At 42.5% G+C, this 22749-nt stretch overlaps 1 protein-coding gene and 1 long non-coding RNA gene across 6 annotated transcripts in view; one reads left to right on the top strand and one right to left on the bottom strand.

Annotated features, from left to right (window-relative positions):
* The window catches only part of RHOQ (ras homolog family member Q), a 41241-nt gene that overhangs the window by 13698 nt on the left and 4794 nt on the right, over positions 1–22749 (top strand). For 4 of the 5 annotated variants that reach the window (XM_015094399.4, XM_027966877.2, XM_042246224.2 and 1 more), the window contains 2 exons: positions 19725–19889; positions 20194–20289. In XM_015094399.4, the coding sequence (XP_014949885.2) occupies positions 19725–19889; positions 20194–20289 (261 nt within the window). Of the gene's footprint in view, positions 1–19724; positions 19890–20193; positions 20290–21355; positions 21437–22749 lie in introns of all 5 variants that reach the window. The other variant, XM_042246223.2, reaches the window with a different exon arrangement.
* On the bottom strand, positions 2025–17082 carry LOC121819056 (uncharacterized). Its single transcript, XR_006059207.2, has 3 exons — positions 11677–17082; positions 8810–8895; positions 2025–8583 (listed from the first exon to the last, which is right to left on the bottom strand). It is a non-coding gene; the product is annotated as an uncharacterized LOC121819056 (long non-coding RNA).

Genomic DNA, 22749 nt, shown 5'->3' with positions numbered 1-22749 from the left:
ATATTCAGAAGTCAGGGAAGAGGATGCTTTATGTACAGTTCAGTAAAAACTGATACAGTCCATTTGGAAGTTAATTTGGCAAAGATAGTTACATTTTCAATGATCTATTTCTATGAATTTATGCCAGGGAAACATTCAGTGTACACAAAGATTTACATAAAATAATGTTATTCAAAGTGATGCTTATAACAGTGATAAATATAAACAGATTAATGCCTAGTAAAAAGGGATTTGTTAAACGATAGCATGATGTGTATTAGAGTAATCACAGCCATTAAAAACTGCTTTCAACGGATATGTAAAGATATATGAAAAGGCTGGTGGTATGTTAAGTGTGAAAAAGCAGAAATCAAAACTGTAGCATGATTACAACTTTGAAAAAGATGCATAATGTGTAAGAAAAAAATTGGTACAAAATTGTCAAAATGTTAATCTGTTGGCTGTAGGTGGTGATGGTGAATATTTTTAGAAATTTACTTCTTTATCCTGTTTTCCTTCAATTTATAAAAAAAAGGTTGCTTTGTTTTATTGAATTTATATATACAAATGGCTTAAGTTTTAAAGAGTCAACAGTTCTATAAGATCCTGTTACGGAAAAACAAGAGATTCCTCTCCACTTCTCTGTAGAAAAGTCCTTCCACTCCCCCAAGGCAAGTACTTTCAATTCTTAGCAGTTTATTTTGGTAAAAGAAATCCTCTGTTGCCTTCACACTGTGAATGATGAGGCTTTAGCTCTCTTTCAGAGTATCTTCCACTTCCCATCCACCCATCCCCAGGAGCAATATGGTCATTTTCGTTTGATTATTGACCCATCGTTATATCCTTACTTCTGCATTGGCACAGCTGAGCCATGTAATGTACTCTAATTACTTTTCCTTCTTTGTGCTACTTTTTGTTTCCCTGGAATTACTACTTATTTTGCTTCTTCCTTTGCTAAGTTTTCATTGTATGTCTGTTTCATCCTGAACTTGCCTTTCCAGGCATTCCAGTGTATCAAGTCTTCTGTCCGCCTCTTCTTGGAGACTTTTGCCATGAGCCTGCTGTTCTGCTTCAGACTGGGCTAGTTGCCTCTAGCTGCTACACAGCTGTCATCCTGGGATTTTCCCTCATCATTATTGGGATTCCCTTTGGCTCTATCTTATGTATTACATCCTTATTTTTATTTTTCTTATCTGCATAGTCTAGTTCCTCATTTTGGTAGAGCGTCTATTTTATTAGCTTGCTGAGAAAAGGTGCGTTGTAGGCAAATTTTTTGATGCCTGTGTGTTTGAACGTGTTTTTATTTCCATCATACTTGACTGACATTTTGAAAATGGATTAGAAATCATTTTTTTCTTCAGAACTTTAAAGGCATTGCTCCATTGTCTTCCACTTTCAGTTTCTGCTGTCAGAAAGTCTGATCCCAATCTGGATCTGGATTCATTGTCAAGAACCCTGTTTACCTCTCTGGAATTTCACACTCATGGTCTTTGGGTTAGGGTCCAGCGAACTGTTGTGAGACCTTTCACTCTAGAGGTTCATGTCCTTCTGTTCTGAGAAATTTTCCTGGTTTATTTCTTTGACTTCTTCACTTCCAGTTAATCTCTTCTGTTACACTAGAACTTCCACGTTTTGGATATTGGAGCTTTGGGGTGGTTCTCTGAAAGTCACTCAGTCGTGTCTGACTCTTTGCAACCCCATGGACTATACATTCCATGGAATTCTCCAGGCCAAAATACTGGAGTGGGTACCCTTTCCCTTCTCCAGGGGATCTTCCCAACCCAGGGATTGAACCCAAGTTTCCCGCATTGCAAGTGGATTCTTTACCAGCTAAGCCACAATTGTCTTATATTTGCCCTTTCTGTCTTTTTGCTCTATTTTGGGAGAGTTCCTCAATTTTGTCATCTACCATTACCCTTTGTTTAATGTCATTCTAGCAGAACCTTTTCCTGTTCGTTGGATGTTCCTTTCTCTTTTTCTTTAGCATCTTCTAAGTTTGGCTTGGCTTACTTTTGGTTTGAGTATCTTCTCTAATTTCTCTGAAGTTTTTTTTTTTTTGTCTTTTTAAAAAATTTTATTTATTTTAAATAAAGATGAATATTTTTAATGATAAAAGGTACAATTCACAAAGAAGATAGACAGCATAAACCATTAGACACCTTAACAACAAAGAGATAAGTTACATAAAGCGAACATCAGAAGTCTCTGCGGGTATTAATGATAGATTTTTGAAATTTTTGTTTTCCCACAGTCTTTTGCTTCAGTCTCTGCCTTTTGCGGCAATTTCTCGAGTGTCTAATTATATTTATGAGAGTGACACTGGAGAATGTGGAAAGTGCTGTGTATACACGCAGCTGGATGACTCTGGTCCTTACTGAAGGTCTGGGTTTCTCACCCTAGCACCATTGTATTTTGAGCTGGACAGCTTGTCGTGCGTGTTGTCATGTGAACTGTAGGATGCTTCACGCATCCCTATTGTCTTTCCCACCCCAGTCATGATGATCAAGAATGTCCCAGACATTGCTAAGTGTTCCCTTGGGGCAACATCACCCCTTACTTCCTGTCCCCGTTTGAGAACCACTGCTGTAGGGTGAGCTGTCTGGGCCTTTTCCCTGGGGAACCTGGTCCTTCCTCCTGTATTAGTCATGTTCCCCAGAAAAGAATCTTCTTCTCTGCTGCCTGAGATGGTCCTGCTAGGCTCCACTGTTCTGGCCTGTGTGTTAGGTATGTTCAACTGGGCCCTGTGTCTTCCCACCCAGGGAACCCTCTGTTCTACACTTTCCTGGGAATAAATATCTCTGCCTTTTGTCAGGGTTGGGGAGAACATTTATCATGATAGAGAACGGTATCTGGGGTGTAACTGCTTTACAAGCAGACTATCAACCCACCCCTTGTTTGTGGCTCCACTTTCAACCCACTTTCAGAACACACTGTGTGAGCTCCCACACCTTTAAACAGTTCTGTTGAGCAGAATAAGGTGCTTTATAACTTCCCCTTGTTGTTGGCCCAGGATCTGGGATTTGGCTCCCAGGGTCTGCATATCAGTTCTTACTTGTTCTTTGGCTTTCTACCTTCTAAAATTATGTGGCTGCTTAATTTGTCCTGTGGCTTTATGCCTTTTTTTTTAAATTACTATATATGTCAGAGGATTTGGGAAAGATCAAAGATAGATGCACGTGTTCAGTTGGCTAAGATTTAACTGAATTCTTCTCCAATTTGTTTTAAGAGTCAGAAAACATACATATGAAGAGCAAAGCTATAGTGATAGATACCTGTTCAGTGCCTGTTATCCAGTGTACCTTCCCTTAGCATTAAGGTACCAGCGAAAATTAATTCATTAGAAGCTTTCTTGGGATTCAGGCTTTGGAACAAAAGGTGGTAGAGGCTATATGAATTTCATCTGGATCCTGGAACCATATGGTTAACTGTCCCTTCCACGTGAGAGCTTGGCTTTCTAGTGTCCAGGATCTGTTTGTCCACCAAGTCCAACATCTTACTGTTGGGCAAAGCTGGATGGGCATGAATATTTCTGATTATTCAGTTTCTCCCTTGCTAGACTCTACTTAGGGTTGGGAAGATCCCCTGGAGAAGGAAATGGCAACCCACTTGAGTATTCTTGCCTGGGAAATCCCATGGACAGAGGAGTCTGGCTGGCTACAGTCCATGGGGTTGCAAAAGAGGCAGATATGACTTAGCAAATAAACAACAAGAGTCTACTTAGAATCTCTATGGTGAAGGTGAAGTCGCTCAGTCGTGCCCAGCTCTTTGCGACCCCATGGACTGTAGCCTACCAGGCTCCTCCGTCCGTGGGATTCTCCAGGCAAGAATATTGGAGTGGGTTGCCATTTCCTTCTCCAAGGGATCTTCCCAACCCAGGGATCGAACCCAGGTCTCCGGCATTGGAGGCAGACGCTTTAACCTCTGAGCCACCAGGGAAGCCTGTAGAATCTCTATAAATAATGATTTTTAAGTCAACATTTTTCAGACAGGCTAAAACATACTCTATCAGGTTACAGCTTCCTTTAGTTACATTTTATTCACCTTGATTAGATTTGGGTGTTTTCAAGCATGTCAGTGATTTCTTAGTAATGTGATCTCTTAGTAATGACCCATATTGCAGATAACTAGTGACAATTATGGTTTCATTTTCATGACTTTAGTTCTTAACATGTAGCTTTATGTCAAACTGTTAGGGTGTCCTACTATAGTTCCGCTATATTTATTAACTGCATCCCCAGATACTGACATTGGGAAGCAGGAAGGAGCAATTCCACTTTGAGGATGGGGACAGGGAAGGTCAGGACAGTTTTCTTAGGTGAGGAGGTGATGGGAGTATGTGCGTTTGAGGTTAAGAGGGAATATGGGTAGGACAAGGTATTCCATGCAGCCTTCTCTAGTCCTCAGGCGGTAGACATAGCATATGAATTCCTGTGGCACTTAGCGTATGTGTCTCTTTGTGCCTATATCAGGGGGCCTTCTTTGGACCTGTGTATCCCATTTGATCATAACAACAACCTCTGAAGTAGGTGATATTATCTCCCCCTCCTCCTGCCTTTGCTTAAATGGATGAGAAAACAGACACACTGAAATGACTTGTGTAAGTTACACGTGCAGCCCAGGAGAGCAATGCTGGACCTCAGAGCAGGCCCACAGGCTCCAGATCTGTAAGTCATTATTCTAATTAGTGACTTCCCTTGCTGCCAGGGTCTTACTAGATTGCTTAACTGAGCTAGTGGCTCTCTGAAAGGAGATGTACACTGTTTGATTTTCCAGGAAGCACATAACACAGACTCCATAAAAGGGTAGACATGTCAGCTTGGACGGGACTCAGCTTAGTGGGTGACTTAGGGCGGTGCTGAAAGCTGGAACCTCACAGATTCCCGGCGATTTGACCAGACTCTGGGGTCCACAGTTCTCCAGTTGAAAACTGCCTCCACCCTGACGCTAACAGGCCCGACTGCTCCAGCCACGGCCTCACAGCACTTCACCCGCTGCCCTGGGTTTGGCTGCTGCTCTCTGCCCTAGTTGAGGGGCAGCCCCTGTCCCAGTGCTGCCTTCGAGTCTTTCAGAGGATCTAGGAAAGAGAATGCACATTCGAAACCACTGGAAATGACTGAGGTTTTTCTTGAAAATGTTGTTGTCTCCTCGTCTGCTGCTTTTTGATTTTGTTGCTCTGGCTCTTGGTGTTTTGTCCAGCGTCACATCTTCTTCTAGCCAGATTCTCTGTGGTGGGCAATCCAGCTCCTGGACTGGCTGAGTTTCTGGGAGCACAGATGCTGATGCACCTGTGGGTCCAATGAACCTTTCACAGGCAGCAGCTGAAAACTGCCTGTGCTGAGGGCAGGACCCGGCGGCCACATCAAAGTCCGCACACATCTTGACTTTTTCACTTCTCAAGTCTTGTTAACCATTGTTTTAAAACAATACTTTTGGGGTCTATTGATTTGGCTATCTTCAGTTATTTTAGTAAAACCTCGAATTTCAGTTCTTGCCTGCCGTGGTAAACATGCACTTAGTAAGCAGCCAAATTCCTCAGTGTGTTTTTCACAAAGTCGATTTTCAGGCCTCCTTTTCCTCCAATTTATTCCTTTGCATCAAATCTCCTGAAACTGAACAGAGAATGTGTGCCATCGGGTGGGGTAATAAGTTTGCAGCCACCAGACAGGCTCAGTGTCTGTCGTTTAATCTTCCAACAGTTGAGTCCATTTTATAGAAGAAGGAAATGGAAACAGTAAGTAACTTGCCTGAGGCCACATAGCCAGTAAGACTATGATTCAGAGATTTAAAAGGTCTATGTCTTAAATCTACTGCTTGCTTAGAACAAAGAGGCCATGAGGGTCCTAAACTAGGGGATAGGAGAAACTGCCTTCCTGCCTCACTTCTGCCCAACTCAACTGTGACTTTGGACAAGTGATGAGTTTCTCTGAGCCACAGTTTCCTCATCAGTGTATTGGGAGCCGAAGGTTTGGTGGGCTGGTTGGACTAGTGTGGTAGTGGAAGCAAGGCTGTGCTTTCTCTGCTGTGAAGTGAAATAAGGCTAAGGTAGCGTGGTGCAGCCACTCCATAATAAGCCTGGCAAAGAGCTCTGCTGGCAGCCTCCTGCAGAACAAGGGGGCCAGAAATGGAGGGAGAAGATGATGCAGGTTATGCAGCACTGGCAGGGTAGGGGGTGTGAGACGTGCCTGAAGGAGGGTAAGTCGTGCTCCACAACGTGGAAGCGTGTCATGGTGATGACCGCACCACCTGAGGAGTGGATGTCTTGGGAGTTTCTGCCAGGGACTCTGTGGGGGAAGAGTATTTCTGCCATGCGCAGGCACCTCTCTGAATTTTATAGAAATCTGTGTGTGTGTGTGTGTGTGTGTGTGTGTGTGTGTGTACACACATGTGTGAGGGTGCCCACAAGGACCTGGCTTTGCACACTTGTGAACCCATGTATTTTCCTTAAATTAAGGTGAAATTCATACAGTGTAACATTAATCATTTTTAAGTGTACAGTTTAGTGGCACGTAGTACATTTATGGGCTTCCCTGGTGGCTCAGATGGTAAAGAATTTGCCTGCAATGCAGGAGACTCCCATTCGGTCCCTAGGCTGGCCATCCTCTGGAGAAGGGAATGGCCATCCACTCCAGTATTCTTGCCTGGAGAATTCCATAGACAGAGAAGCCTGGCAGGCTACAGTCCGCAGGGTCCCCACAGAGTCAGACATTACTAACACTTTCACTTCACTTCTTTCCAGTACATTTACAATGTTGCACAACTGCCACCTCCGTCAAGAACCAACGGAAATTGTGTGTACTTCCTAAAGGGTCTGTTCTGTGACAGTATTTGTGAATGACATTAGGTGATCCTAATTTTGCCTACCTGCCCGGAAGCCTCCTTCCCCCATCTGCCTGTACTGTGTGTTTGGCCAGGGAGTGTAGTTCAAGTATTCAGATTCCAGATATGTTTGCTAGTTATGATTTAACTCCTCTGTGTAGCGTGGCTGCCTCAGGTGGGCATGGAGAAAACCAGCGTTTCAGGCTTAATCAGAGGGTAGTTCCTGAGTCTTCTCTTGCTGTTTGTCCCTAGTGTATTAGAAATTTGTGTGTAAAGGTGTCTTCCAATTAGAGACTTTAGTCATCATCAGCCTCTTTCTCTGGAGAAGGTAATGGCACCCCACTCCAGTACTCTTGCCTGGAAAATCCCATGGATGGAGGAGCCTGGTGGGCTGCAGTCCATGGGGTTGCAAAGAGTCAGACACGACTGAGCGACTTCACTTTCACTTTTCACTTTCATGCATTGGAGAAGGAAATGGCAACCCACTCCAGTGTTCTTGCCTGGAGAATCCCAGGGACGGTGGAGCCTGGTGGGCTGCGGTCTATGGGGTTGCACAGAGTCGGACATGACTGACCAACTTAATAGCAGCAGCCTCTTTCTCAGCTTCAAAGGCAAAGAATGTAGGCCTTAGTCCACAGTCAAGAAACATGGTGTTTCCTCTGGATTTGGCCCATCCATAACTCCTAGTTCTATGTTGGCGCCTTTGCCCACGGGAAGCCTACGTGACCTGCATCCACAGTGCCCAAGGGTCCTCTGAAGTTCAGGTGTTGGAAGGGTAGGAGGGCTGCTCCCCTGGAAGTGTCAGGCCTGCATTGAAAGTATCCATGCCTGCATTGAAATAGCTAGCCCTGGGCAAAAACTAGTCCGCTTTGATACAGGGACCACAGCATTGGGCAGAGTCGCTGAACAGTCTTCAGGGGCTGCAGGGATGGGGCCAGTTCAGTTCAGTTGCACAGTCATGTCTGACTCTTTGTGACCTCATGGACTGCAGCACGCCTGGCTTCCCTGTCCATCACCAACTCCTGGAGCTTGCTCAAATTCATGTCCATCCAGTCAGTGATGCCATCCATCCATCTCATCCTCTGTCATCCCCTTCTCCTCCCACCTTCAATCTTTCCTAGTATCAGGGTCTTTTCCAATGAGTCAGTTCTTCACTTCACGTGGCCAAAGTATTGGAGATGGGGCCAGTGAGTGGTAAATCCTTCCATACTTACTTTGGCCAGGGGGTAAGGAATGAAACTCCATGATTGGCTTAAATCCAACCAAGACTTACTTTAAGCTAACAATGGGGTCATGTGTCTGGATAGAGGAGAGATAGGTCCTGAACTAAACTAGTTTTGGAAAGAAGGAACAAGCAGGAAAAGGATGCTGGGTAGACAGTCAATGATCTCCTCCATCCAGGGTAGAATAAGTGTCAAGACAATGGAAAAAACGTGGCAGTGAGAAACAGTAGCAGGAAGTAAAATACTGGAAGAATCGCTCAGTCTGAGGCTTTGCTCCTTCGAGCTCACCTTATTATTTAGGAAGATGGGTTGACAGGCAGTTGGATTCTTGGCTGAAAGTAGTAACAGCAACTTGAAAATTTCACCTGTTAGTGGAGAATTCAAATGCTTTATCCACTGTCTCCAGCTTTGTAGCTGGTGAAGGAGATGCAGGCCTCTGTGATCTGGCTGCAATTGGCTCTTCTGACTTCACCTCCCACGTGCTATCCTCGTTCATTCAGCAAGACTTTAAAAGCAGCTACTATAAACCAGACTTTGAAGAGTCGTCCTCTGCCCTCAGGGAGTCCTGCAAAGGATACAGATTTACAAAAAAAAGAAAAGAGGCAGTCTATTACAATGTAAGAAATGGGATGACATTGTGTTACAGATGGACCTTAATCAGAATTGCGGGTTTGAAGAAAGTTTGTTGAACCAAGAGATTTTTAGACCAAAGTTTGAAAGGTGAGTTGAAGTACTCAGGTGAGGAATGTGGAGAGGGGTCAACAGACTGGCTGGGCAAGTGATTGACTTACTTTGTGTTTGATGTTGATACTGAGGCCTTCCAGGGCTCTGGTTTGATCCTGATTGAGTTGTGATATCTTTTCATGAGATGGTGAACCTAGGAGGATTTAAAAATTTGAGAAAGAAGAAATGACTTCATTTTAGAAATGTGAGATTTCAGATGTGTCCGATTCAGCCAAAAGGAGACTTCCAGAGCTGAGTCCAGAACTCAATCAGAGAGCTTCTCCAGATGCACTTTCCATTGTCAACGTCGCGAACTTAATGGGCCCAAAACTGGCCCCTTTCTCTAGTTGTGGACCAAGCTGTCCACCCTCAGTCTTCCTCATCGCTGTAAAAGGCATTACCCATCCAGCTGCACACACTGAACCCTGGATTATTCCAGAAGCCTCGCCAACCTAAAGGCCTAAACCTCCACATCCATCACCCAAACTTGACTCTAATTGCAGAGTATATCTAGAATCCACCATTTCTCTAACTATCAGCTGCTTCCACTTAATCTAAGCCACCATCTTCTCTCACCTGAATTACTATTATACTGTCTCTCCTTGTACTCCTGCCCACCGCATTCATTCACCACAAAGCAGGCTGAATTGCCTTTAAAAAAAAAAAAACAAATTCCATGACACTCATTCCATAACTTTCCGTTGTAGTAAGCTCTAACGGTCCAGGCGGGCTCCCCCTCCTGTCTCACCTTGTCATGCTGGCCTTTCCTGCATTAGCGTCTGTCAGGGCTTTCCTGCCTTGGGCCTTTTGCCCCTACAGTCTTATAGTGGCTCCTCAGCGCATCCCTCAGATCTCAGGTTAGACATCACTCCCTCCAAGAGGTCTTTTCACACCGACCAGGCTGAAGCTGGTCATCCTGGTTGCCCTCTCTCCTGGCTCTTTTCCTTCTCAGCATATCCCAGTTTGCATTCATAATCATTTTCGTCCCAATTTGTTAAATACCTGACTCAGTTTCTCTCATATGTATATATATATATATATATATATATATATATATATATATATATATATTTAATTTGGCTGCTTTGGGTCTTAGCTGCAGCATACAGGATCTTTCACTGCGGTGAATGGACGCTTTAATTGTGGCACAAGCTCAGTAGTTGCAGTGTGTGGGCTTAGTGCTTGGCCGCATGTGGGATCTTAGTTCCCTGACCAGGGATCAGACCTGTATCCCCTGCATTGCAAGGTGGATTCTTAAGCACTGGACTGCCAGTCCAGGGGTTATTTATTAATTTTTTGGCTGCACTGGGTCTTCCTTGTGGTGCACAGTCTTTCTCTAGCTGTGGGTAGCCAGCTTAGTTGCCCCAAAGCATGTAGGATCTTAGTTCTCCAACCAGGGATCGGACCCATATCCACTGCATTGAAAGGCAGATTCCTAACCACTGGACCACCGGGGAAGTCCTTGGTATTGATACATTGGATCTACACCACTTGCTTTTATTTATTTAGATGGCTCTGCCATGTCTTAATTGAAGCACTCAGAATCTTTGATCTTCATTGCAGCATGCAGGAACTTGAGTTGTGGCATATGGAATGTAGTTCCCTGACCAGGGATCAAACCTGGGCCCCCTGCATTGGGTATTGGGCCACCAGGGAAATCTCTTTCTCCCCTTTTGATAACAGTTTTTAAAATAGCGTTCTCCTATACTTATCTTCAAATGAATAGGTAATATAACCTCTCCGTATACATAAATTTTAAATCAGTGTTACATCCTGGCAGTAGTAAGAAGGAGAAATAAAAGGAAAGTAATTCATAATAAAAGCATTTATTTCAGTATTAAATTCCTAAGCTCTCAGGGCTGAGTGCTTCAGAAATCATAATGAAGTCATCAGGTGAACAACTGTAGCAATAACTCCAAAAGTTCACTAACAGGGTTGTGTTTTAGTTTTAGCAGTTAGGGTACTAGAAGTAGTATTGCCAGTGGTGTACAATTTTTGGTAGTGGTAAACAAGTCCTGTAATGTTTGAGCAACACCAGGTAAATCTACCTTTGTCTCATATGCAGCAGAGATAGGTCCTAGAGTCACTCAGCGCCTAGCAAGATACACTCATCAATCATGTGGGATCCAGGACCAGTTTTCATTACACAGGTCAAGTAGCACCCTGGCTCCCAGTCCCCAAATGCTGGTAGGGTTCCCACGTTCATGTTGACAATCAGCAATAACTCCTGCATTTTCCCGGTGTCCCCTGAACCTGGAGGAGTCCTGCCCCAGTGGGGAAGCACTTGCCTCTGCTGTGCATTGAACTCCGCGAGGGCCGGGTACACAACTGTTTCTCGTTGGAGCACACAGGGTTTAGCACCTAGTGGGTAGTATTTGTTGGAATACATGGACGCATGACTATTCCATCCATGTGAAATTTGTACCGAAAAAAGTTAGAAAAGGAACACACTGCACAGAGTGTGACCTGACGTTGACCATCCTTCTGCCTGCCTTAGGCCAGCTGACCTCTGTTTCAGTGAAAGAGACTTGCAATTATAGCTCCAGACAATGTAGAATTGCAGCTCTAAATCCTTTACAATGAAGGAAGTCATCTCACCACACACAAAAGAAATTGCACTGGCTCTGAAGCTGTGGTTTGTCTTTTTTTGGAAAGTCAGGCTTGTCTTGTTGAAGAGCTCAAAACACTTGACCAGCTCTCTCATTTATCTTAACATGTGTATGCTATATTTATTCTCCCCTCACAGATGGGGAAATGAAGCTTGCCGAAGGGCCATATTTAGCTAAGTCTTGATCCCCTGCCTTGGGGGGTCAGCTTAGATAAAACAGTACCCTAAAACTCAATTTTTATTCGGTAGTTTAAACCTCCACCCACATTAAATCTGTTACTAGGGCTGCTCACAAGGGTAAAAAGTGTTAGTTTGAGTGTGTCTCACCATGTGACGTGGCAATCTAGTTCAGTCCTCTGCTTCCAGAGATGAGGAAGTGCAGGTTCATGAGACACGGTTAGATAACGGCACAGTCAGTGCTCCAGCTGGTTGTCTTTCTGCTACCACACATTTACATTTCTCTCTTTTCTCCTCCAGCTAACCTAAACAGGAGTTACAACCACTCAGACAGCCAAAAGCAAGATAATAATGGAAAAGAAGCCAAAGATCTAGTTCACTAGCTCCTAGATAATTAGTAAATTAACTGGGAAATGGATTTATTCTAATTGAAATATATAAAGATGACAGTTGCTTAAAGTTAGAAGCTGAGCCTTCAATTTCAAGAACTCTCGCCAGGAACTAATCAGGCTTATGATAAGTAAACACCCATTTCACAACTGAACAGAAGATGTTTTTTTTAAAAAAGGGAAGGAGGGAGGTAGGGAGGGTGGAAGAAAAGAAGAAAGAAAGGAAAAATGATGTTAAGAAAGTAAAAAAAAATTTTTTTAAGTTTTTGAAAAACAGTGACCTTTTAGGAATTTCTAGCACTTAAAAAAAAATTCTCCCTAAATTTTATTTAGTCCAATAAACGCATCGTCAATGCATTTTGAAGCAAACTTACCAAAATACTCCTCCAAAGAACCCAACCCAGCTTCCTTGAAAAGTTATTTTTAAGGGGCTGAAAAATGATATTTCACAAAGTGAAATACAAAACGAACATAAAAACGACAAAAGAACTACACAAAGAAGATGAGGTTTCATAGACCGCTATTGCCAAGAATTATTATAGAAATGTTGATCATTTCTGACAAAATGCTTTTGGTCTTCAGAAGCCAGCCGCCGTCCATGTGCCTCTTGGCTTTAGAGTAGCACCCTTTAGGGGTTGGAGTGGTTCGGGAGCCATGCCCGATACCTATTTTGGGCTTCTCAGCAGAAACAGATGTTTCAGATGGAGATGACTACTCCTTCGTTTACCACAAGCCACCAGCTGTCAGGGACATCCTTACTCAGTTGCCTTACATTCTATATATCTTGAAGTAGTAGTAGTCTGGGACTTGACTGTTAAAAGAATTATTCAATTGTGGTCCCACTTCTTATTCTAGGTTGTTAAAGAGGAAAACTCTTACAGGTTTTGATAAATATTTTCTAAAGTAACATCCTGGATTATTCGGAAGCATAATATATTCTTACAGCACTTTATAGTTTTCAAAGCACTTGTCATTGATAGTCTCCTATTTCACAGACTGATAAACAAAAGCTCTAAGAAATAAGTGGTTTGACACAGGGCACATGCTAGCTCGTCACATGTGTTCCAGTCCTCTCCCTCCTGTAAGGGCCAGCTTAAATGCCACCTCTTCTAAGAAGTCTTTTCTTAGCACCTCCTAATTACTGCCCTTGGTTTCCACCACATTCTGACTTGTAATATAATGTCCGCATAGGTTTGTTTCCCTTGCTGTGAACTCCCTAAGAGCAAAAACCGTTATAAACGTTTTTGTCTCTCCTCTATCAGTTCTTCCTCCTCAGTGCCAACCTTAGCATGTTCTCTCAGCAGCTCCGTTTCTTCTGTTCTAGGCTATGGCTTTGAGGTATGCAAAGTTGTAGTGAGGTACCCAGGCACACCATGGGTGTTGCTGCTCTTGCTGCTCATTCAAGCTCGTTGCCACATTTTCAACGTGCAGATGTCTTAAGAGCATTTATAAAGCGAGTTAAAAGTGAGAAATGACTGCATCTTGTCCTTCATTTCCCTGATGGTTGCACATTCTGGACACATGGCAGTTGCTTACTAGTGTCTTTTTGATTAAGCATTTATATGTTCACCTGCTGCAGTTTACACTTTTCTTTCTCCCATTGCTGTATCTATCTTTTCCTGTATTCATGTCTTGAATTCCCAATGAAATATGAGCTTCAGAGGGGATGTTTATTTCTTTTATTTGTGTGTACATGTCCTTGGAACCTCTTTGCTAATTTTCAGTGACCGGTATGTGATCAGTTCAGTTCAGTTGCTCAGTCATGTCCGACTCTTTGCGACCCCATGAATCGCAGCACGCCAGGCCTCCCTGTCCATCACCAACTCTCGGAGTTCACTCAGACTCACGTCCATCGAGTCAGTGATGCCATCCAGCCATCTCATCCTCTGTCATCCCCTTCTTCTCCTGCCCACGATCCCTCCCAGCATCAGAGTCTTTTCCAATGAGTCAACTCTTTGCATCAGGTGGCCAAAGTACTGGAGTTTCAGCTTTAGCATCATTCCTTCCAAAGAACACCCAGGACTATTCTCCTTCAGAATGGACTGGTTGGATCTCCTTGCAGTCCAAGGCACTCTCAAGAGTCTTCTCCAACACCACAGTTCAAAACCATCAATTCTTTGGCGCTCAGCTTTCTTCACAGTCCAACTCTCACATCCATACCTGACCACTGGAAAAACCGTAGCCTTGACTAGACGGGCCTTTGTTGGCAAAGTAATGTCTCTGCTTTTTAATATGCTGTCTAGGTTGGTCATAACTTTCCTTCCAAGGAGTAAGCGTCTTTTAATTACATGGCTACAATCACCATCTGCAGTGATTTTGGAGCCCCCCAAAACTGTTTCCACTGTTTCCCCATCTATTTGCCATGAAGTGATGGGGCCAGATGCCACGATCTTAGTTTTCTGAATGTTGAGCTCTAAGCCAACTTTTTCACTGTCCTCTTTCACTTTCATCAAGAGGCTTTTGAGTTCCTCTTCACTTTCTGCCATAAGGGTGGTGTCATCTGCATATCTGAGGTTATTGATATTTCTCCCGGCAATCTTGATTCCAGCTTGTGCGTCTTCTAGCCCATAATGTGACAGAATACCACAAAAAGCATGGCAGAGGCTACACTACCCAATGTGAGTGGTTTGCTTAAAGTACACATTTTGGATATGTAGTTTAAGTAGGCGTACACATTCTAAAAATGCATATTTTAAACAGAACTCACTAAAGTGGGAGGGAGTACCCAGGTCCACAACGAAGGGAACAAAGGTCGTGCAAAAGTGGGCACCCTGAAGAGCTCTGCTGGCTGAACTGGGCGTTAAAAGGGGTCTTCTGACTGATGGCCATTTGCTCCAGTTCTCTGTTGCACCTGAAGGTGTTTTGTTTCCTCTCAGAGCACGTTTCACTGGTCTCATTGTCTGTGGACTCTTGTCAGATCGTCAACTGTGATACTGTTGAAGGGTGAAGCCGGTCATCCTTACAGGTCAAGCACTCTTGATGAGCACGGAGAGTCTAATCAGTCACTGAGCTACCAGAACCCACTGTAAGAAAATGGATCCCACTGGTACTCAGCCAGTTGCTAAGAAACTAAAGCTTTTACTAAGCAGTTCAGCAATCCTGGTGACCAAGTTCACCACTGTTTCTCAGCTTTTAACGTAAGACAGTTGTCTTTAATACACTGAGAATATTTCAGTTACCAGGCTGAAATGTTTAAACATCTACCTTTAAAAAAATTTTTTGGACTAAAATATAATCAATTTGTGAATTAGGAGAACATGAGAATTGACTTTGAGGAATTAGGACTTTTAAAAGAAAGGGCAGTTCCACATTTAACTTTCTTTGTGTTGTCAAATTTTAAATATATAGCTAGGGAGGAAAGGGTTACATGCTTCAGTTTATTTATCCCCAAATCTAAAATTGCACATTGTGTTCTCTCAAGATACTGCGCAGTAGATGTAAACAATTTTATATGATGCATGGTACAGTATGCACAGGGAATCATTTTTTTTTAATTTGTTATCTATTATTAGACTTCTAATTACTTAGGCTAGATGGAAGCAGAAAGGTTTCATTCTGATAATCACTGCCAATGGTTTCGCTGGAGATTATAGGCAGAAGAGTTCATATTAGATAGTTCAGACTTAAGTAATATTTCTTTCCAAGGAATTCTAAATCACTAGTCTTTTTTTTTTCAACCTTAGTTCTTCATATTTTAACTTTTGCAACAAAAATCTACAATTTAGCAGATCTAGAAATGATTCGGCACCCCATTCCAGTACTCTTGCCTGGAAAATCCCATGGACAGAGGAGCCTGGTAGGCTACAGTCCATGGGGTCGCTAAGAGTCGGAAACGACTGAGTGACTTCCCTGTCACTTTTCACTTTCATGCATTGGAGAAGGAAATGGCAACCCACTCCAGTATTCTTGCCTGGAGAATCCCAGGGATGGCGGAGCCTGGTGGGCTGTCGTCTACGGGGTCGCACAGAGTCGGACACGACTGAAGCGACTTAGCAGCAGCATCAGCAGAAATGATTAGTCTAGGTTCCTTCCTTTGTGTCCACATGTCTTTCATTGAGGTTATGAAAAGAATGCTTACAGTAGACTTATGTTCCATAGAATATTTGGATGAATGTTAAGCATTTCTAGAGAACTTTCCATTCAGTTACTTTTTATGTCTTCCCTCATAGCTCAGTTGGTAAAGAATCCGCCTGCAATGCGGGAGACCTGGGTTCGATCCCTGGATTGGGAAGATCGTCTGGAGAAGGGAAAGGCTACCCACTCCAGTATTCTGGCCTGGAGAATTCAGTCCATGGGGTCGCAAAGAGTCGGACATGACTGAGCGACTTTCACTTTCAATACCCTCCTTGAGAAAGAATGCATGTTCTGTTTCCCTGATGAGATAAATTTTTCATTTAAAACATCTAATTTGATTTTCTTGAAAAATATATAATTCTTTTTTGGGGGGTTACATTGTAAATAGTCTTAAGGCTCTTGAGTCTCCAAATGATTAATTAGTACAGTAATAATATATCATTCTTTTATAGTAATCTGAAAATTATACTGTCCTCAAGGGACCTTAGTTTCATTTGTGTGTTTTGATGCCAGGGTAGAAAATTTGTGTTTCTCACTAGAAGAGTTTCTTCTCTGTGGTTGGAGAGAGAGAGATGCAGAGCCAGGACTGATATGGGATTGATGGGACCCTGTGTGGATGGCAGAAAATAGGAGAACCAGTTTCCCGTGAGATTGAAGAATTTATGTTAAAGCAGTGAAAGAGATTTTTATGTGTCTGGCACTCTGCTGAGTGCTTTAGTTGCGTTATCTCATTTATTCCTCATAATCCTATGGGATAGTATCCTCATTTACTAATTCTGTGAAAACTAGATCTCGAAATATGGTGGAAGAGGAATTTGTAGCAAGAACCCTACCCTCCTTCCCTGACCATGCTGTGTGCAAATTTGCTCAGGAACGGACAGCTGCTAGGTAAAATGCTAAGATCAGATGCTGTCCCTTTAATTCTCCTTCTTAGCATGCAGTTTGAAATTGGAGTAGAGTACAGAAAGTATACTTAATGCAACAAATTGTACTATTTAACACTCAAACTGATGTTTGTTTGTTTGTTGCTTATTTAGTTTTTTTATTTTTATTGGGGTAGAGTTGTTTTACAATGTTGTGTTTCTGCTGTACAACAAAGTGAATCAGCTGTGTGTATACATACAGCCCTTCCCTCTTGGACCTCCCATCCCACCCTTCTAGGTCATCACAGGGCCCTGAGCTGAGCTCCTAGCCCTCTACAGCAGCTTCCCACTAGCTGTCCATTCTATGTGAATGGACTCAAACTGATTCTAAAACATGTTTTTTTATAATAGTCCTTTTGTAACTGGGGTGCCAACATAGTTTACACCCATTCTATTTGGCTGCTGCTGCTAAGTCGCTTCAGTCGTGTTCGACTCTGTGCGACCCCAGAGATGGCAGCCCACCAGGCTCCCCTGTCCCTGGAATTCTCCAGGCAAGAACACTGGAGTGGGTTACCATTTCCTTCTCCACTTGAGCTCATCATTAATAATTTCTTAACACTATAGCTCTGCTTTCAAAACCAGTTAGAAGCCTCCACGTTTAAAACAAATGTTCAAGAAGACTGGGGGTGGCATTTCCCATCTTGTCCCAAGCCAACACCTGAGAAATCTTTCAATACCCTTGGCCCCAGACTGCACGTGTACCCTTAGAAAGCATTGCAAAAAACCAGAAGGGTTAACTCCAAAGTCAAGAGTTTGAGATAATAATATGCTTGAGTGTAACACTGTAGTAAGAAAAATGTCAGAAGATGACATGAAAGGAAAATCGTCCCATGAGAGAAATACTACCACTGAAATTCCAAGTGGAAGATATTTTTAATACGCCTTTAGTTCCACATTCATGCCGTTCTAGTAGTGAAGGGTCATTTAAGAGGGGTGGCAGCTTAGGCCAAAAATAAAATTTCCTTGAAACCAGATGAGAGGCTAGCCCTGACAAAAATGGAATCCTAATTCTGCTCACTCCCTGGAATGTAAGCAAGCAGAATTTTGTGTCCCAGGAAATAATCTAAGCAAACAGGATATTCACTGCCTTTTGTGATCGAGACATGTTAAAACAGCCATTGATGGTGCAGCTCTTCTGTGGACTATGAAGCAGCACTTTAAAATTGTATGTCTGTCAAAAGATTGAAGGCAAAAGGAGAAGGTAGCAGCAGAGACTGAGATGGTTAGATAGTATCACTGACTCGACGGACATAACTTTGAGCAAACTCCAGGAAATAGTGCTTCCCAGGTGGCACTAGTGGTAAAGAACCCACCTACCAATGCAGGAGATAAAAGAGATGCGGGTTCAGTCCCTAGGTTAGGAAGATCCCCTGGAGGAGGGCATGGCAACCCACTCCAGTATTCTTGCCTGGGGAATCCCGTGGACAGAGGAGCCTGGTGGGCTACAGTCCATGGGGTCACAAAGAGTTGGACGCGACTGAAGGGACTTAGCATACTCACATACGAGGAGCCAGTGGAGGCCAGAGGAGCCTGGCATGCTGCAGTTCATGGGGTTGCCAAGGGTTGGACATGACTTAGCAACCGAACAGCAACAACATATACTGTAATAACCTACGAGGGAGAAGAATCTGAAAAAGAATAAATTATATATGTGTGTCAGGAAGATCCCCTGGAGGAGGGCATGGCAGCCCACTCCAGTATTCTTGCCTGGAGAATCTCCATGGACAGAAGAGTCTGGTGGGCTATAGTCCATAGGGTCTCAAAGAGTCAGACACCACTGAAGTGACTTAGCACACACATGCACATATATATATAAAATCACACATATATATTCATCATATCTATATGTCACTTTGTTATACACCTGAAACTAATGCGACATTGTAAATCAGCTACCCTTAGTTTAAAATCATGGCAGTCTAACGTGTTCTGGTGTGGCACCAGCTCCAAGACACGCGGAAAGGTGCAGAACAACATGGGTTGCACCGTCTCTTCTAGGTACAGATGTTTAAATACATAGAGCTCTAGGCATATACACGCACAAAAAACAACAGGAAAGACACATCTGAAAAATCTGCCGTTCAGGAGAGAAATGGAAACTGGGGAATAAGAAGGAACTGTAGATTTACTCCATGTGTTTCCATCTTTAATTCTTCACACAAACATGCACGTGTAACACATATACACAATGAAGAAAACTGTATAAACAGGGAAAACAAAGATTTAAGGTCTCAGTGAAGCTGTATAGTGGTTAACGCATGGACTCTAGAGTGAAGCTGCCCGTGTTTGAATCCTGTCTCCTTTACTTGCTCATTATGCTTCCTTACACAAGTCATTTAACTTGGGCACCTCGGTTTACACGAATGCAACACAGAGAGTGGTTCTTATGTCATATAGTAGTTACAAGGATTAAATAAGTAACATGAGAGAGCATATTGGTATGTTTACATAGTAACATTCAGTATATAATATTAGTTATTATACATGACTGTACCTATTTAGCCACAATCAATTCTGTGTGCAAACTTTCCAGTTAAAGATGATTCCAGTGAGAACTGTGGTCATCACAATGTATTTTCTCAAAGTTTCCTTGTAGTTGTTAATGATATCATTATGTCTTTACCCCCCTGGTGTTCAGAACTTCCAAAAGAAGAGCAGCAAAAATGAATGGAATGATGTTGATGGATGTAGAATGCCACGCGTTTCACTTGTGGAATAGTCCCGACCATGCTTTTTGACCATCTAATCTAAATGCATATTTATTAGTAAACTCACAGTGCTGGAAATAATGAGGTTCTGCTTTCTTCCTTAGGAAGACTATGATCGTCTAAGGCCTTTATCTTACCCAATGACTGATGTCTTCCTTATATGCTTCTCTGTGGTGAATCCAGCCTCATTTCAAAACGTGAAAGAGGAGTGGGTGCCAGAACTTAAAGAATACGCACCAAATGTACCCTTTTTATTAATAGGAACTCAGGTACGTATGCTTTGATTTTACCCGTTCAAGAAAAGCCTTTCTGCCCTGCCTCGTGACGTTGCTCTTAAATGATGGCCCCAAGATTTAGCAAATGAGATACGTGTTTAATCTCAGTTGTTTGTTATAATAAATTCTGTCACACTTTTGGAAAAGGTAATGTCAAAGCAAATGCTATATTAGTCTGTTTTAAAAATCAAGTTCCTTTGTAATCTTTTCTTTTTATATGTGGGGGTTAAATGGTACTACATGTTTTATCTTTAAAGACTGATGCTATGATGGGATATTATCAACTTTTCTTAACTAGATTGATCTCCGAGATGACCCCAAAACTTTAGCAAGACTGAATGATATGAAGGAAAAACCTATATGTGTGGAGCAAGGACAGAAACTAGCAAAAGAGGTAATGCAACCTTCACAGAATTTAAAAATAAATGTAAACGAAGCTGAGGTAGTGATAGAAGCAGAGATTTATCGTGCATTCACCGTATGCCAGGCACTGTGCCGAGTGTTCTACATGCATTCGATCACTTCATCCTTGCATCAGCTCGGTGAGGTCGATGGACCAGTTGCTCTGGAGGAGAAACCAGAGGCAGGGCAATGTCAGATAACTTGTCAGGTAGCTTGTAAGGTCCTGCAGGTAATAAATGGCAGAGCTGACTTCAGTAAAGACCTGACTCCAGCCTTTAAACCTGTGCTACACTGCCAACAATATTTTCCTAATAAGCCATGTATAGAAAGAAGTGTCATAAAAAGGGGCTTCTTAATCAGGCCCTGTCTTCAGTGAAGACCCATGGAGCAGGCAGTGGAGTGCAATTGGAGGGCAATTTAAATCTGCAGTTAAAAAACAAAAAAGTTATAGCTAAGTAGGAGAGGAAATGTGTTGCAATCTTTTTATGAAAGGTGGAAAATATTATCATTCTAAAAATACAACTCTGATGCACAAAATGCCTCTTAACTTATAGTCTTCCTCTCCCCAAAGAAAGGCATACTTTTTTCTCCATTTGGTCCTAACGTTATTGGATTCTATTTTTAGATGTTATGACTTTAATAGGACTTTTGTGGAAATGAAATCTAATAAGGTCTTTTTAAAAACACTATCAAGAGGCAGAAAAAAGCAAGAAAACTTTTTGGAAAATAGTGTTTCCTAAAGCAAAAGAGAAATAGTTTCACTAACAAGTCACTTTACAAATTCCAAGTACTAAATTCTGTCATCTTGGGAGAGAAGGAATTTCTAAATGTCATAAAGGTAAAAGTCATAAATGAAAACATTGATGATTTAATTACATAAAAATTTAATACATCAAAATGCCAGAAATAAAATTAAAAGTCATACAACAAACGACATTTATGGCAGAAAAATGGATTAATATCCTTAGTGTACAGGAGCCCCATTGCATATGGATTAATCAGAAAAAGACAGGTATACATATGCTGGGAATTATATATATATTCATACACTCCAATAGGAAAAGGGACTCAAGATTCTTCAAAAAATGTGGATTGCCATAGAAGATAAGAAATACATTCATACTCCTTAGTGGTCAACTGTAAGTTCAATTTCCATCTATAAAATTGGCAAAAACACTGTCCCAGCAGGGCAAAGGCTTCCCTGGTGGCTCAGACGGTAAAGAATCTGCCTGCAATGAGGGAGACCTGGGCTCAATTCCTGGGTTGGGAAGATCCCCTGGAGAAAGAAATGGCAACCCACTCCAGTATTCTTGCCTAGAGAATTCCATGGACAGGAGCCTGGTGGGCTACAGTCCATGGGGTCACACAGAGTCGGACATGACTGAACGACTAACACAATGGGGCAAGGAAGCGGGTACTCTGTTGTTCTATTGGTCAGTGAGTAAAAGCAGCCTCAACAGCATGCAAAAGCCTTAAGGGCATGAACGCATTTGATCAAGCAATTCCATAGGTAGGAGTATATCCTAAAAAAATTATATAGGATGTGCTTAAAGAGATGGCATAAAGTTGCTGCATTGTTTATCACAGCAAAAAACAAAAAATCCTGCACCTATTAAAATTTTATACTAATATACCTATTACAGGGTTCAGGCTTATTATATAGTTTAAGGGGAAAAAATGGTTGCAAAATACTATGATCCCATTTTTAGATCTGTCAGCAGCATTTGGCACAAATTGGTCCCTTCTTGAAACACTTTCACTTGGCTTCCTTGAATGCCCTCTCTTGGGCTTTCTCCTCTCTCGTTGGCCTCTTCTCCTTCTCCTTGTCTCCCTCTCTCTGAATGTTGGAGAGTCCAGGGATCAGCCCTCAGCTTGTTGGATGTCTTTCCTTCTATTTCCACACTCAGTCCTTAGGCCTGTTGAGCTTTTATCAGTTGGTGGTTTGAACAATCTACTACTGAGCTCCCCAAATTCCCATCTGCAGCCTGGACTTCTAGACTTGGTAGTCCAACTTTTCACCCAACAAGTCCATCCTTGTGGTAAGCATCTCAAAATTAACACGTCCAATACAGAATTCCCAATTTTATCGTCCAGGCTTATCTTCCCAGTTACTCAGGTTAAAAACCTTGAAGTCACACTTGACCTTGTTCTTCCTCTCATACCATACAGTGAACCCTTCAGCAAAACCTGTGTTTTTTGCTTTCGAATATATCCAGCATATGTATGTTCCTCACTGTCCCCTCCTTTGGCAGCCTGGACCAGGCTCCTTCCCTCTCTGCCTGGATTAACTGGAACAGCTTCTCACTCACCTTTCTGCTTCTGTGTCTGTTAACCTGTTCTCCACACATCAGCCATTGAGTCTTTAAAAATAGAAACTCCATTAGCTGACTGCTCTGTGCAGAATCCTTCAGTGGCTCCCCAGCTGACTTTGAATAAATGAAACGCCCACTGT

Source organism: Ovis aries, chromosome 3 (assembly GCF_016772045.2).
Source record: "Ovis aries strain OAR_USU_Benz2616 breed Rambouillet chromosome 3, ARS-UI_Ramb_v3.0, whole genome shotgun sequence".
Classification (NCBI taxonomy): Eukaryota; Metazoa; Chordata; class Mammalia; order Artiodactyla; family Bovidae; genus Ovis; species Ovis aries.
Note: the sequence above shows the minus strand (reverse complement) of the source record. Positions and strands in the feature narration are given on the sequence as shown.